This window comes from Rhinatrema bivittatum, chromosome 6, assembly GCF_901001135.1.
Source record: "Rhinatrema bivittatum chromosome 6, aRhiBiv1.1, whole genome shotgun sequence".
NCBI classification, from domain to species: domain Eukaryota; kingdom Metazoa; phylum Chordata; class Amphibia; order Gymnophiona; family Rhinatrematidae; genus Rhinatrema; species Rhinatrema bivittatum.
Genome location: NC_042620.1, coordinates 196,797,423 through 196,812,796, shown reverse-complemented (window position 1 = coordinate 196,812,796; position 15,374 = coordinate 196,797,423). Strand labels below are relative to the sequence as shown.

The following is a 15,374-nucleotide window of genomic DNA, read 5'->3' as shown; positions in this document are numbered from 1 at the left end:
AATTGTCCTGAGAACCAATTAGGCACCATTAAAGCTGGCATGTCAGTGTGATTGCCCAATTCATGTCACAGCTCTCTTGAAACTTGCAGAAAATATTTTCCTACATCTAAATCAGAACTGAAAAATTACTCAGTTTCTGGCGAAACTCTTTAGACTTTCTGGCACCTCTTATAATTAATTTTGCATCTGTAGTGCTGCAAGAAGCAGGATTACAAATATCATGGTGCACTGAGATGTAAATTCAACAATCAAGTATGCCTGAAGTTCTTTCTCCTGACAGTTGGCAGGTCTTATACGTTAGTAGACCCTACCTGCTATTCTCTATTTCTGCTGCCTGATTTATGCTGTAGCATCATCTTTGTCTTTGCCTGGGCTAAGGAATTTTACGTTTTTCGTTACTTCCAAGGGAAGGAAAGAAACTGACCTCTTTCACGAACCACTGGCAATAAGCTGGTGCAATCCATTCTCTGGCATGAATACCACAGTCCATCCAAATGATCTTCTTTGGTTTATCTGATGGTTGACCTAACTGGGAAGCGTATACAGAGCAGGTATTGTATGAATTATTTACCATTACATAAGAAAGCCTGTGGTCAACATCTGTTTCATACATGCAAATATGTACTTGTTATAGTGTTTCCAGAATTTGGCTTCAAAACAAGAATAATACAAAAGCGAGAAAGTAAAAGCAATCTCAGTGTTTTTTTTCAGAATATATCTGTAAACCCCTTTCTTCAGGGTCTGCCCTAAAAAAGGAACGTGGCCACCTTTGAATAGTGCAGAGCACGAGTCAACGCTTCCAGTGGGAGGGGCAGCAAAAAGGTATAAGCCCCAAGGGGATCGATTTCATAGTCTCTCAAAATAAACTCTACAAATGGGTAGTATTTCATAACTATGAAGACAAAAAAGTAAAAGATTTTTCAGTATAAAAACAGAAAAAGAGAGGTTTCACAGATTCAACTGTTCATAAGCACCTTATGCCTTATGAATCAAATAGTAGGAAAACTGGGAGAGCTTGTTCCCTTTAGGATTCTTTCTCCTTTCAACACTCTTTTGGAATGTGAGAATCCTTCTCTTTCACTTCGAAAGTATAGCTAAATACCTGCTTGGTGTCTTCAGCCCTCCAGGCAAACTGTCCTGCTCGTGAGACACATGGACAATTGCTTCCCAGAACACTGCAGACAAAAGGACTCCTCCTGGAGTCCTAAAATATTTTGTTTAAACTCAAACCTAGAGCATTCTAAGTTTATAAAAATACATATTCTCATGCTTAGAAAATGTTTAATCTTTTGACTATAGAAGATAGAGCCCTTCTTCTAAAGAGGGAGAGCCATTCACTTGACTTTAACATTAATTTGTGTCACTTACCTTCAGGTAGTATATTGGCTGTAATTCATAGGTTTCTCCTAACTGATGTCGAGTCACCAGATGGTTGTATTCTTGCTCTATCTGCGTCATCCACTGCTTAATCTAGTAGATATATGATGAATATTCATTATCAGTAAAGAGCTTCCTACACTTTTATCTCCTAACAAATGCAGAATGGACTTCAATTAGAAATGACTTAACTTAGTGATAGTTGCATTTTTATAGCCCACCTTCATTTCTGGCATCAACATATATATTAATCTGAACATGGTGATAGAAATAGTTGTCATAGACCATATGAAGTGATTACAATTCAGTATTGGCCTCATTCAGTTTTCCTTCTAAACAGTTTTTACTTTATTTTGATTTATTACCCACCTTTTTGAATAAGGAATTCACCCAAGGCAGGGTACAACAAATTAGAAAACATCATAGAAGTTGGATGGTATTGCAATGCTTCAAATATATTTTTTAAAGTTTTTATTATGAGTTTTTGTCTCTATGGTGAGCTTCTTTTCAAACGCTCTTTTAGCCCGCTTTCTCAGTGATTTACATCTAACCTGCCAATGCTTATGCTTTTCCTTATTTTCTTCAGATGGATCCTTTTCCAATGTTTGAAAGAAATTCTTTGGGCTAAAATAATCTCTTTCGCTGCACCTTTTAACCATGTCAGCAATCTTTTGGCCTTCCTCCCACTTTTTTTAAAGTATGGAATATATCTGGACTGGGCTTCCAACATGGTATTTTTAAACAATGTCCACACCTGTTGTACACTCTTAACCTTTGTAGCCGTACCTTTCAGTTTTTTTCTAACTATGTTCCTCATTTTATCAAAGTCTCCCTTTTGAAAGTTTAATGCTAGAGCTGGAGATTAATTAATGTCCTCCATAAAGTCACATTTGATCACACTATGATCCCTGTTGCAGAGCAGCCCCACCACTGCTACCTCTTGCAGCAAATTCTGCGTTCCAGTAAGTATTAGGTCTAATATGGCTCCCAAGTCTCATTGGTCCCCAGAACAACTGCTCAGTGAAGCAGTCACTTTTCATCTATTAATTAATTTATTTATTTAAAAAGCACTTATTACCCCCCTCTTCCTACGTTCAGAGCGGTGAAACAAAGACAGACGACAAAGAGGAAGGAAAGGCAATGCAAAGGTTCGGGGTGGGATCCGGTGTGCCAAGGGGTCATAAGAGAGGGGAGTAGAGGACTAGATAGTATTGCTTGCAGGGGGACAAGTTGCGGGTAGTCCATTGTCATCCTGGTTCGGGAAAGCTCTCTTGAAGAGAAACTTTATCTCGCGAATATGTACTGATGTTACAATTACCCGGTCAATATTAGGATAAATGAAATCTCCTATTATTGTTGTGCTGCAAAATTTGCTAGCTTCCATAATCTGTTAGCATTTCATTGTCCATCTGTTCATTTGGGCCAGGTAGACAATAGTATACTCCCATCACTATAGTCTTTTCCATCACACATGACATTTCCACCCATAAAGATTCTGCTGTGCATTTAGTCTCCTGCAAGATCTTTATCCTGTTGAATTATATGTGATCCCTAACATAAAATGCCACCCCACTACCAAACGTATCCACCAAATCATTGCAATATAATTTGTACCCTGATATAGCACTGTCCCATTGGTTATCCTCCTTTTACCAGGTCTCTGAGATGCCAGTTATGTCTACCTCTTCCTTCAGTGCTATACATTCTTACTCTCACATCTTACTTTTTAAACTTCTGGCATTAGAGCGTTTCGAAGAATGTTTTTGTTTGTATTAATAATCTTCTTATCAGTTGACAGGAATCTTTAAATCTGGTGGCTCTTTATTTATAGGCATATGGGCTACTTTTGCTTTTATTGGATCCTCTCTAGCAGGATGCCCTAAGTCCTCTGTTATTTTAGCATCCTTCGAAGATAACTCCCTCTGAATCATGCACTGTTGAGCAACTGTCGGCTTTCCCCTATGTTCTAATTTAAAAGCTGCACTATCTTTTTTTTGAAGGTTAACATCTGCAAACTAGTTCCACTGTAATTAAGAAGGAGCTCATCCTTCTGAGGCGAGGGATGAGAGAGCGCCCCCTCTCACCCCGCCCCTACCCCCCTCTTCAGCTGCCACCGGCCTAGCCAGCCCAATGTCCCTCCTGTTTTCAGCCGCCGCCAACCTGGTCTCTGGCGGTGGTGGTGGCCCGCTGCAACCCGCAGTGTCTCTCAGCCTCGGTAGGGGCAGGCAGTGTGAGGCGGACGTCACAGCGGTGTTCTGAAATATGCATTTTTTTCCGTTTCAAATTTCTGACACCTGAAGCCTCACCCTGCCTCATTATAAAACCGCCCCTGAGCCCATCCTTTCAGAATAGGTTCCTACTGGTGCCCTTCACCCTCTCTTGATGCTTTGGGGTGTTCATGTACTGTTTTTTTACCTTCAAACAACTGCTGTTGGTGCCCTTTGCCCCTCTCTTGCCTTATGGTGTTCATGTGCTGTTTTCAACCCTTTTTCAGTGCTTTGGGGTGTTCATGTCACTATTGTTGGTGCCCTGTGTCGCTCTTTTGGTGCCTTATTGTGTTCATGTGCTACTTTTTCCCCTTTTTCTAATGCTTTGGAGTCTTGATACCACTATTGTTCCTGCCCTTTCGGTGCCATTGCATGTTAATGCTACTGTTTTGGTGCCTTGGGCTGTTCATGCCACTGTTGTACTGTTTTGTCCCTCTCATGCCTCCTGTTCATGTCACTGCTTCCCTTTGTCCTTCTTATGATGCATTGGGGACTTAATGCCAGTGTTGTTGATTCTATCTGCCTCCTCTTGTTGTCTTGGGGTGTTCTTGCCACTGTTGGTGTCACTTTTCCCCTACTCTTGATATTTTGGAGTGCTATTTCCTTTGCTGCTGATGTCTGCTTGCAAAATTTCATTAACTTTGGCTGGAAAACCCCAGTATTAGAGTTCTAAATAGGATGCATTGCTTTCCTTATTGGCTTTAGTGGAAACAAATGAAATGAATGAACTTGGGAACTACAAACAAACAAAAGGAATGAAAAATGGCACCCAAATGAAAATAACAAACCGAAGTGAAAACTTTTTCAGTGCATATCCCTAATGTTTCGTGTGAATTTCAAACACCTAGTCTGTATACATTGCAGATTCATTTGAAGGAAAGTTGAATGAAAAATCTGCTGTAGTCGGAATGTGCAAATCATTTGTCCTGACTAATGCGCCTACTTTGCTATGAGCTGGAAGTCAGATACACACTGTGTCTTGCTTTTTAATATACAGAGAGGCTGATATTCAGTGTCATTTGTCCAACTAAGTTGAGACTTAGCTGGACAAACAGTGGGATTTGAAAATCCTGCCATGCTGCACAGCCCCGAGATAGCGATAATGTGTTATCCGGCTACCTTGGGGGTGGGGCGGGATGTTCTAAGGCAGAGCCTGATATCCAGCATTCAGGGAAAGTTGATTCGCAAGTTACAACTGGTTGAAAATACAGCTACTTGCATGTTTTTGGGGAAATCTAGGAGAATATCTGCTAAACCTCCATGTTATAACTCCATTGGTTACCTACAGTGGATCAATGTAAACTTAAGAATTTGGCTCTGGCTTTCAAGATTCTGAATGGCTTTGGCTCCCCTTCATTAAAGGGTTTTCTGGAATGGCATGAAGCTAAAAGAAACTTACGATCTTTCGGGAAGTGGTATCTCTAGCTTCTGCCAGTAAAAATATCTGGTCATTCTCGTTTGTGTAATAGATCTTTTTCAGCTATAATTCAAGGTTTATGGAATAGCCTTCCATTGGAATTGAGAGAAAACGTAAATTTAGTAAAATTCCACAAAAAGTTAAAGATGTGGTTTATGTCTGTTGACAATTAGATCTTTTTGTTATACAGATCTTGGGTCTGAAATTCATGCCAATTGCAGAATACCCTATCAATGACTGATAATTAGTCTTTGTTTGCTGTGTGTGTGTGTGTGGGGGGGGGGGGGGGAGGATGAATTAGTTATGCTTTGGGATCAAATATGTACTGCTATAGTTTTTTAATTATGTCATTTAAATATGTGAATCTTGCATTTTGTTTTTGTTTGCTGATTTTGTTCATTGCTTTGAGTGATTGCTTCAGTCTGTAAAGTGATTCCCAAATGCAGTCAAATAAATAAGTAAACAAATAAATAAATAACTTTTGTACTGCTGAATAGCAATCTTAAAGTTAGACGGGTAAAGTTACCTGGCTTACTTTAAGATAGCTGGGTATATTCAGGAGTGTGGGTGGCCGCTTAATAGCCTGACTTTAGGAGTCATTCATTAAATCATGTTAGGGCCTTATCACGTGTGTTAGGGCCCTAATGCCTGCGATAACACCATAACCCCCACAATAAATAATGCATCGCAAGATGCATATGCACATTTTAAAATGTTTCCCAAATAGGAGGCATTTGGGTGGAGTTAGGGCAGAGTAAATTGAAATGAGGAGTGCTTAGCGTTGCATGCGATAGCGTAATGCACGTTATCGTGGGTTTTAATGCCAGAAATAAGTACACCTTTTTTCCTGGCATTATACTGTGCGATATTCCTAAAATGGGGTTTGCGCTAAAAATTGCAAATACTGTTTCGGGCAGGAGAGGAAGAAGGGAGAGGGGAGAGAGAGAGAGAGAGAGAGAGCCTCTGAGAGGGCACACATGTTAGTCAACATTTTATACCACTGTAGAAGGGGCAACTAGTAACTCAAGGTGAGGTTTCGGTACAGGAACATCGGTATATAAAAATTAAAAAATAAATAAATAAATAAAATAATAGTCTAGGTTTTGGGGGCAGTTTTACATGCACAATCAGAGGTACGACCAGCTCAGTACACATCAGTGAAGATTTGATGTGATTTAGAGTGAGGAAAGGTACACAAAGATGAGATTTGTACATTATACTCTTGACCTAGCTTGATAACAGCTAGGTAGAGAGAGTGCTTCACCTCTTGGAACATCTCCACTCATCTGGGTAAACTTACATGCAGACAGGCAGTAGGGACACAAGTTTACCTGTGTATCTAGTGAGAAATTTTGTAAAAGGCTGTTTCTGTGGGTAAAACTCTGTTTTACCTGTGGAAAAGCATTTGAAAAATGCCCTCTAAAGGCTTGAAATTTAGCTCCTGTCCAGGGCTGTAGAAAATAGCTAGGGTACCAATTCAGCATGCTATCGGCTTTTATATGTGAGATTGTGTTCTGGGCCCTCTTCCTAAAAACTATGGAACCTCCCAAATAAGCAATTCCCCCGCCCCATGTAGGACACCCTCTCCCTAGAAACCCCAACAGTAATCTGCTCCCCAGATACAGTGGCGCAGTAATTGTTTATTTTATGTGATTAAACCGTTTTTCTTCCATTTAAGATTCATAGCGATGAGTCAGTAGTACCTAACTACTGGCTCAGCTTTCGGTAACAATCTAGTGTAGCAAACTCTGAACCATGCAGTTCAAAATTTGTGGTGCCATTAGGCAGGACCAGGCTGTGACTGGAAGCTGAGATGATAAAAGATGTAGTTTAATTTAGTTTAGTTTATTAATTCCTTAAACTGCCTTTCAGAAATAATAAAAGCAGTTAGATTGGACTCTCCTCTTGCTGAATCAACATGGGATTGTAGACAGACCCCCTCCCCAATTATTTCTGCCCTTTTGTGAGCTGGGGACGTACTCTGGGTGGGGGAGACCTGAAAAAATATTATGATTGTTAAACCATTTAGGACAAAATGTTAAAAGTTTAATTGGCTACAATACTACCAAAAGACCACATGATGGCATGTGCGATGTGTGAGCACTATAAGGCAGCTGATACTGTGATTTGGGAAAATGTATGCATGTTTCTTTAAAGGTTTGGGTTTTTCCGAATGGTTGCTGAAAGAGCAGTGGGCAGTATAAAAGGGGAAAGTTTGGGGGTTTTGTCCTTTCCTCCCCTGCCTTTGCTCAAATAGGGTGAACATCAGGGACTTCTAGCTATATGATTGCCTGGATTAGAAGCCCAGGGAGCCTCCAAGGGGAATGGGACCTCGCAGGTGCCCATTGGATGAGAGCTCTGATATAGGTAGGTTTTGAACAGCCCAGCATTCCCTTAGGGCTGAGCGAGAAAAAAGGACAGTGGAGAGGTTAACAGGTTGACCTATTTGGTCAGCAGTAGTGGCAATATTATAGAAACCCATGATTTTCTGACTTGTTCAGTAACAACATTGTAACACTTTTTCATTCATGTACATAGTGTTGGTAGGGTGAATATTCCCGAAAATAAAGTTGGAGGGCACTGTTAACCTGTCATTGGACGCGCGTTTTCCCTTACCCCTTATTCAGTAAGGGGCGGAAAACGCGCGTCCAACCTGCCTAAATGTGCAGCCAAGCCGCACATTTTACTTTCAGAAATTAGCGCCTACCCAAAGGTAGGCGCTAATTTCTTCGGGCACCGGGAAAGTGCACAGAAAAGCAGTAAAAACTGCTTTTCTGTGCACCCTCCGACTTAATATCATGGGGATATTGAGTTGGAGGTCCCAAAGGGTAAATAAAGTAAAAAAAAAAAAAAGAAAAAAAAATTTGAAGTGGGCTGGCGGATGTCGGGTCGAAAACCGGATGCTCAATTTTGCTGGCGTCCGGTTTCCGAGCCCGTAGCTGTCAGCGGGCTCGAGAACCGACGCCGGCAAAATTGAGCATCAGCTGTCAAACCCGCTGACAGCCGCCGCTCCTGTCAAAAAGGAGGCGCTAGGGACGTGCTAGTGTCCCTAGTGCCTTCTTTTGCCCGTTTTTACCGCCGGGCCTAATTTAAATACTGTATCGCGCGCACAGGCAAGTGGCCTGTGCGCACATCGGGAGAGCACTCTCCCACGGACTTTACTGAATCGGCCCGTATGTAACTTAGCCAGATAAGTAGCATTTTAAGACTTATCCATCTAAGTAGTGCTTTTTTCAGACTTATTCAGCAATCTTTCTTGACTGAATAAGCCTGAAAAGAGCTATTCAGATGGACAAATAGTGCTATTCAGACTTGTCTGGTTAAGCCACTTCTTAGCCAAATACATCTGAACATATCCAGATAAGTGCTGTTATTATTCATATAAATTTGAACTTGTCTATCTAAGTTGTGGCAAGGCGCGAATAAGTCAGAATGTAGCCAGATAAGTGTATGCAAATGATATACCTGCATATTTGTAGTTCAAATTTTAAAGTGATATGAAAATAGTTTTTAGACACATTTACCCCCATATAAGTCAGCTTTTATGCGTGTAAGTGAGGGGATTTTCTTACATGTGCATGGCAATCAAATTACCAGTTTTACCAATTAGTTTACCAGTTCGCCCAGTCCATCTGCAGGTCATCAAGACCCTCCTAGCTCCTCAGCCTGAAGTCCACCTATTTCACCCAGACCCTCCACCCAGTCATTTTTTCACTTTTAAGATGTTTACGATCACTTATTCCAGTTATAATGCAGGAGTAAATATATACAAGTAAGCTGTCACATTTTCATGTATTAATTGCTTATAAAATAGCAACTTACATAAATGTTGATCCCTTCCTAGAATGCTCCTGGCCTGCCCCTTTTTAACACGTGCAAATTTATTCTTGGATTCTGATTTACATGTGTATGTTGAGGTTCCTAAAATATCATATACTCATGTATATGCTGTTTTACATGCATAACTGCTATTTTTTATGAGCACAACTTTTAAAATTTCACCTTAACATTTTTAATATATTCTTAGTACATTGAACAAATTGTTCTTTAATAGGCAAGTTTCAATCTGTTGACTTATTAAGACACAATAGGTTCTTTTCTTGTTAGAATTAGGTTGAGAAAAGACTTGGATACCCTTGTCCCCAGAAATAAAAATTGATAACTCTGATGATTTGATCCTGAGGAGGTGTTGGAGCAACTTTGGTAAGGCAAGCTTCTTATTACTCTTGTGTCCGTCGGTCTTCGACAGCTTCGCCCCACCTACCTCTCTCTACTTTCGGCTCCTCCTGCTCACCTTGGATTGATGGCCGCCGCGGTGTCTGCTTGCCGTTCTCTCTGGCATCCCCAGAGTGTCTTTGGTGCTGCCTCCCGCCATTCTCCTTCAAGGTACCTCTAGGGCGCACGCGCACACCGCCCTTATCTTTAACTCTATGTTGGCGCGAACCTCAAGGACGTCCCCCTGTTCTGACGTCACGATTTCTGGGTATATCTGCCTACAGTATTTGCTAGCTCGTCGAGTTAGCAACAGGATTCTTACGGATGGGATTCGCTCTCCATTCCTAAGCTAATCTGCCACTCCAATGCTATCTGGAACTCTTACTATCCTTTGGGGTCTCTACAGGGTACCCGCTCCTCGAGGGCCTCTCTGCTTCTTTCAGGTGCTATCAGGAAACCGGTACTCGCTCCTCGAGGGCCCATGTTCCCTGTGTCACTGCCTGCACCCTCTACCTGTCTACTTGGAAGAACTAACTTACAGCTACCATCAGTGAGTACAGAAACTATCTCTCTCCACAGTACTGCTTCACTGGAATCAGGTACTCGCTCCTCGAGGGCCTGCTCTCTGCTCCGGTGCCAGACCTCTCGTCTAGTGGAATCTCTGTTACTGCTAAGTGAGTACAACGTTACCGATTCTCTCTGCTCTAAGGGTTCAGTTACTCACTCCTCGAGGGCCTGCTCACCCTGTCTTGGAGCTTCTCCTATTTCTACATTGGGACTCTGAATGCTATTCTTATTGTGTGCTCATAACTCTCTGTCTCTTTCCACTACAGCACTGCCCTGCAGAGGATCTTCTGTTCCAGCGTTCTGTGTGAGACGCGCCCAGCCAGGCTCTACAACCACTACTCGCTTCTGCCACCTCTGGTGGTCATTCAAACTGTTTAATAAAAGATTCAAATCTGTGTTTGTGTGTCCAGAGTCTAGCCTGACACCGTGGTCCCTCACGGGACTGCCCCCCGTGGGCATGGTCAGCTGCCACAGTGTCCAAGGATCCACCCAAACACCATTAACCATAACAATTCCACATTGTAGGAGGAACTTGATCTTGCTAACTTCCAATCAGTTTAATCCCTGCTTACCTCTTCCATTGGATGATATTTAGTATAGTTATAGCTGGCCAATGATCTGCTGTGTCTGCTGTGGCTCTTCATAGCTGGTTTGACCAACAGCTCTTGCACATCTTTTATCAGTACTCTATGAAGAGGGGTGGAGAGAGACAAAGATAAAAGAGAATATCTAAAAAGGATAATCATTCATTTTAAAACTGTCTAAATGATCTGCCATTTTCTTTATATTTCTCAAAATGGAATCATACATCTGTTTTACTCTTTCAATGCCCTGTCCCTTCTTTTTAAATCCACAACTTTAATATGTACCATGCTGTGAGCAAACACAAATGTAGTCGGATGCTATTAGCTACTAGTTACTCTTGGAGAAAGATAAAATTAATGTGCTGCATGTTTATAGTGTGCATGCAATATGCAATACATGTAAGGAGCATGCAATCCTGCAGTAAATTTGCATTTCTTGAAGGTATGGTACCATATATCTAGTGAAGAAACATTTACTTCTGAGGAAAAGCATAAAAGTATATTACATGTTGAATATACCCTTTTTGATTTAATAATTTATTTCATAATATTCATTTTGATGCAACACTAGATGGTTTCTGGTCAATAAATCATCTGTAACTAAGGAGATTATACAACAAATCCATATCATCTTACTTTGGATGTATAAAATAATAAAACATACTGGAATGGAATTGAATATTGAAGCAGTTTTTCTTTCATCTGCTGCACAAGGGAGGCTGGGACTCTGACATGTATGTTTGCTCCAACATGGATATCTTCAGATAGGTGGGGCATCCATAAATCTAGCTGAGGGGAGGAAAGTATTGCAATGAATTATATTATACAAATTAAGTCACTTTTACAGAACTCTTACTCTTTTTTTTCATTTTTCTCCTTTCTCCTTCATGAGGACAGGTGGACATGTGCAACTACTGCTTTGCAGTAGGTTAGTGCCCCACAGAGAATTTACTCCTGGTCTGTGTCTAAGGGAAAACCCTTTAGGCCCACTTCAGACATTGTAGATTATCAGCATACTGCTCTGAATTTGTCATATTATTTGCAAGAAAAGCATATCATTAACCAGTTTTGCAAATAACATCCCAACTCTCAGGTTGCATGTTAACCTCATAAAAGTTATGTGTGCGCCTATGGAATCAACCTGTGAAATGGTACAGTGCAATTCTCAAGTAACCTTCTTATACATATGTTTTTTCTTGGTTGTGACATTTTATTATTGGATCACCATGAAAATAATACATAGAGTTCATGTACAAAAGCTTTTCATATAGCATAGGGCCCTTCTTTGCATGTGAGAGTAAAATCATTGAAAAGTGTGACAAAGAAGAAATTAACTCTCCAGCATCTTTGAGATTAATATTCAAAGCAATTTAGATGGAAAACTCACAAGTTATCCATCTAAGTCATAAATTATCCATCTAACTCCAAGTTATCCATCTAATTCCGTTAGCCATCTAACTGCAAGTTGTTGTGAACGGGGGTGTTTAGTGTGCCCATGGGCCTCAGCCCGACCCAGACCTTCAGGGCCAAGCCAAGGGTTGATGGTGGCTCCGCATGGCTGACGGTCTTACCCTCTGCCAGGCCGGCAAGCTCCCAAGGCCAACATCCGAGGATGTTGGAAGTTGAATGGTTCTCCGACCATTCCGAGCCCTTTCGGACCTGCTGTGAGCAGCAGGCCTGGCCTGAGGTTGAGGGCAGATGGAAACCTTGACACGAAGACAAGACTATGAAGATTGATGCAACGGCATCACATGACACGAAGACTTGGGTTGATGCAACGGCATCACAGACGAGACGGGTTGAAGACATGACACCAGGACTATTGAAGACGTGACACCAAGATCGATGCAACAGCATCGCAGACGAAGACTTGACACAAAGGCTGATGCGAAGACATCACGCCGTGAAGATAAGGCAGCAAGGGTGAGTAAAACAGAGCCTGCTCGCGGGGGGACCCGCAGGCAGCGTTCATAACACAAGTTAGGCCCAAAAAACAGCAGGGTAGGCGATCCAGTGAAGCCGTAAGGAAATAACAAAATGGTGGATGCCAGAAAAGTCTTTTTCAATCTTTAATCAAGGAGACGTAAAATATCATATACAAATGCCCGACTCTGGCCGAGTTTCGCCACCTGTGGTGGCTGCCTCAGGGGCTTGTTAATTAAAGAACAGTGTTCGGGTGATGGTCCGGATAAGGTCAAATGTATATATACATCTATTGTATAAACATCAAAGCGGTTCGTCTCCTCTCAGTGAATTGTAATTCACTGAGAGGAGACGAACACAACACAAGTTAGCCATTTAAGGGCTGGATTCATCATTCTTTGCAGAATGATGAATCCAGTGAAAAAAGGGGTGAGGGGGCGAAGGGGGGTGGGGTGGGCCTGCGAAAGGCCACAGCCGTTCGCACCCCGGTGGTGCGATTTCGCCGGCCATGGTGCGGCCAGCTGCAGCATTTGACACAAATAGCGCCACCGTAAAAGGTGGTGCTATTCGCCAGCTACTGCCGACGATAATGTCCCTCACATTATCGCCGACAGCGGTGCTGCGGCTGACTCCCCCTCCTCCCCTACAGCTAATTAACATCCTATCGCACGCGAAAAGCCCCTTTTCACGTGCAATAGGGGTCTAGAAAATAACCCCCTAAATATTTAGCTTTGAAAAATGACCTCTTTATGTTTTGTCAAGTGATGAGTGGATGATCATAAACTAAGGTAGAAACACCGAGATCCATATTCAGTAAGCCGGTTAGTTGACAAGTTATCTGGCTCAAGTTAGCTGGATAACATGTCCCATATATTCAGCTAGATAAACGTCCAGCTGAATATACGTACTTAAAGTTATCTGGCTACCCTATAGCTTATGCTTCTAGAACAGTGCTGGGGGCAGAGAACTGTGCACCTTGTTCCTGGCAGAGGTTCATAGGGTATCAGGGTGGAGGAGGGCACGGGGGGGGGGGGGGGGGGGGCGGGCAGCAGCATATTATATAGGAATTGTAGGTGGGTGGATCATTGGGGGGCAGCCAGATTTTTATTTGGAAAATGAACGGGGAAAGGGGGCCCAGACTGTAAACCTCAGGACCTTAGTTGTATATTTAAAGATGGCTGGAGGGTGGGAGATGCACAGCCTGACAGGGCCTAATAAGGTTTTGTGGGGGAAGGAGGGGATTGGGGCTCTGGCCCTTTTAAATCTTTATTTTTTATTTAATAAAAACAGTGCTAATTACCCAGAAATCTTTAGAAGATAAGCAAGTAGCAAGTTATCCAGCCACATAAGGCCAGATAACTTTAGGCCTGCTCTGAAACAGTTCTAAAGTTATCTGTGTAATTTAGCTGATTATGGTTTAAAATGGGCTAAGTTAATAGGATAACTAAACTCTTCCACGGAATGCCTTTTTTTATCTGGCTAGATTGTAGCCGGATAATGACTTATCCAGCTAAAATCTAACTGGGCAAAGATCTAAATATCCCAAACCTTGCCACTTAGACGGATATCTTTAAGCTATCTGTCTAAATATTTTTTGAATATTGATCTCATGTTCTTCTTTGTCCTTCAAGAACAGATCATGTCATTATAAAATCTAATGGTAGCAAACATTAGCGATTGTAGGAGAAGTCAAACAATAATGTGGAAATTTAGCCAAGGTCTTGGGATATTTGCATTAACCAGCATAGATGGCAACATTTACTGTAGTCTTGGTTGCATAACTGAACAGTTTTTTTCTGGACTTCAATAGGGATGTGCAGGGGGAAAAGTTTTGTTTCAATTTTTTTGTTTGGCGGTTTTCAAGAATCAGTTTAATATTTATTTTGGTTTGGTTATTTATTAAACTAAAATAAATTTTTAAAACCTCCAAATTATAAAAATAAATGTACTTTTTCAGACTTTATTCCAGTTTTCAAAGAGAAAGTATGGGCATTCTTTCAAAATAATCCCCCAAAACTGTCTGCACACATTTACACCTGCTCATGTGTGCACATAGTTTTTCTGAGGAAAAATAAGCGCATAATTTTAAACATGCAAGTACAAAGCCCTCATCAACCTTGCCCCAAGAAAGCATCTGCTTACTGCAGGTAAAAGCACATGTTGCAGGCCTAATGCACATAATTTTACCTGCATATCGAACCAACAATTTTGTAAAAAATATATTTCCAGGAGCAAAATACTGTTCTATAGGAATGTGTATGTAAAAAAATGTCCATACAGCCAAACAACAAAATGACACTGGCCAACTCTAAGGCTAACATATGACTGTACAACAGAATGGCACATCCTCAGAGATGATGGCACCATTTTGAAAATTGATCCTGGTGGGGCAGGAACAGCCAGGGATCACATCTGTTCTGTATTGATTTATTGTGATACACAGATGGCGGTAAGATGGGTGGGGATGGTAGGGGGATAGCGGATAGCCTGGTGGGGGGGGGGGAGGAGTTAAATTTTTATTTTGGTGGCGCATGGGGAAGGGTTTGGTGGAGGAGGTGAGAGACCAGTCTGGAGCTGCATTTCTAAGTAAAAAGGAAAAGAAAATGAATTTCTTTGGAGTTTTCTTCTTGTTTCATTTTGAAATGTACGTAATGAAATAGTATGTTTCATTGTGCTTTTCATATTGTTTCAAAATAAATGCACACCCTACTTTTTTACTTGCAGAAATGGCTTTCCCATCTATAAACTTCTAGAGTTTCTCTGTCATATATGTAACGCCCCCTTGACCGCTTACCTTGTGGGGCATTCCTGGGTCCAGGACCAACCTGGTGGGAACCCCCCTCCCCCCAGGGCAGACTCCATTGGTCCTCATGTTTTTGGCACCTGGTTCCTCCACCTGGGAAGAAGCTGTTAGTGAGTGGGATTTACCTCCCTTCACTCCAGGAAAACAAATGGAACTATGAACAAGGCTGGCAGTATGTACAAATATATACAGGTTTATTAGACTATATAAGTATATACATT

General features: G+C 41.6%; 1 protein-coding gene across 1 annotated transcript in view; it reads right to left on the bottom strand.

The window, feature by feature from the left end:
- Nucleotides 1-15,374, bottom strand: part of LOC115093250 (carboxypeptidase O-like) — a 66,730-nt gene that overhangs the window by 28,168 nt on the left and 23,188 nt on the right. Inside the window, exons 3-6 of the mRNA XM_029604924.1 lie at nucleotides 11,092-11,216; nucleotides 10,416-10,530; nucleotides 1,369-1,470; nucleotides 425-529 (exon numbers count right to left, since the gene is read on the bottom strand). Of these exons, the coding sequence (XP_029460784.1) occupies nucleotides 425-529; nucleotides 1,369-1,470; nucleotides 10,416-10,530; nucleotides 11,092-11,216 (447 nt within the window). The remainder of the gene's footprint in view (nucleotides 1-424; nucleotides 530-1,368; nucleotides 1,471-10,415; nucleotides 10,531-11,091; nucleotides 11,217-15,374) is intronic.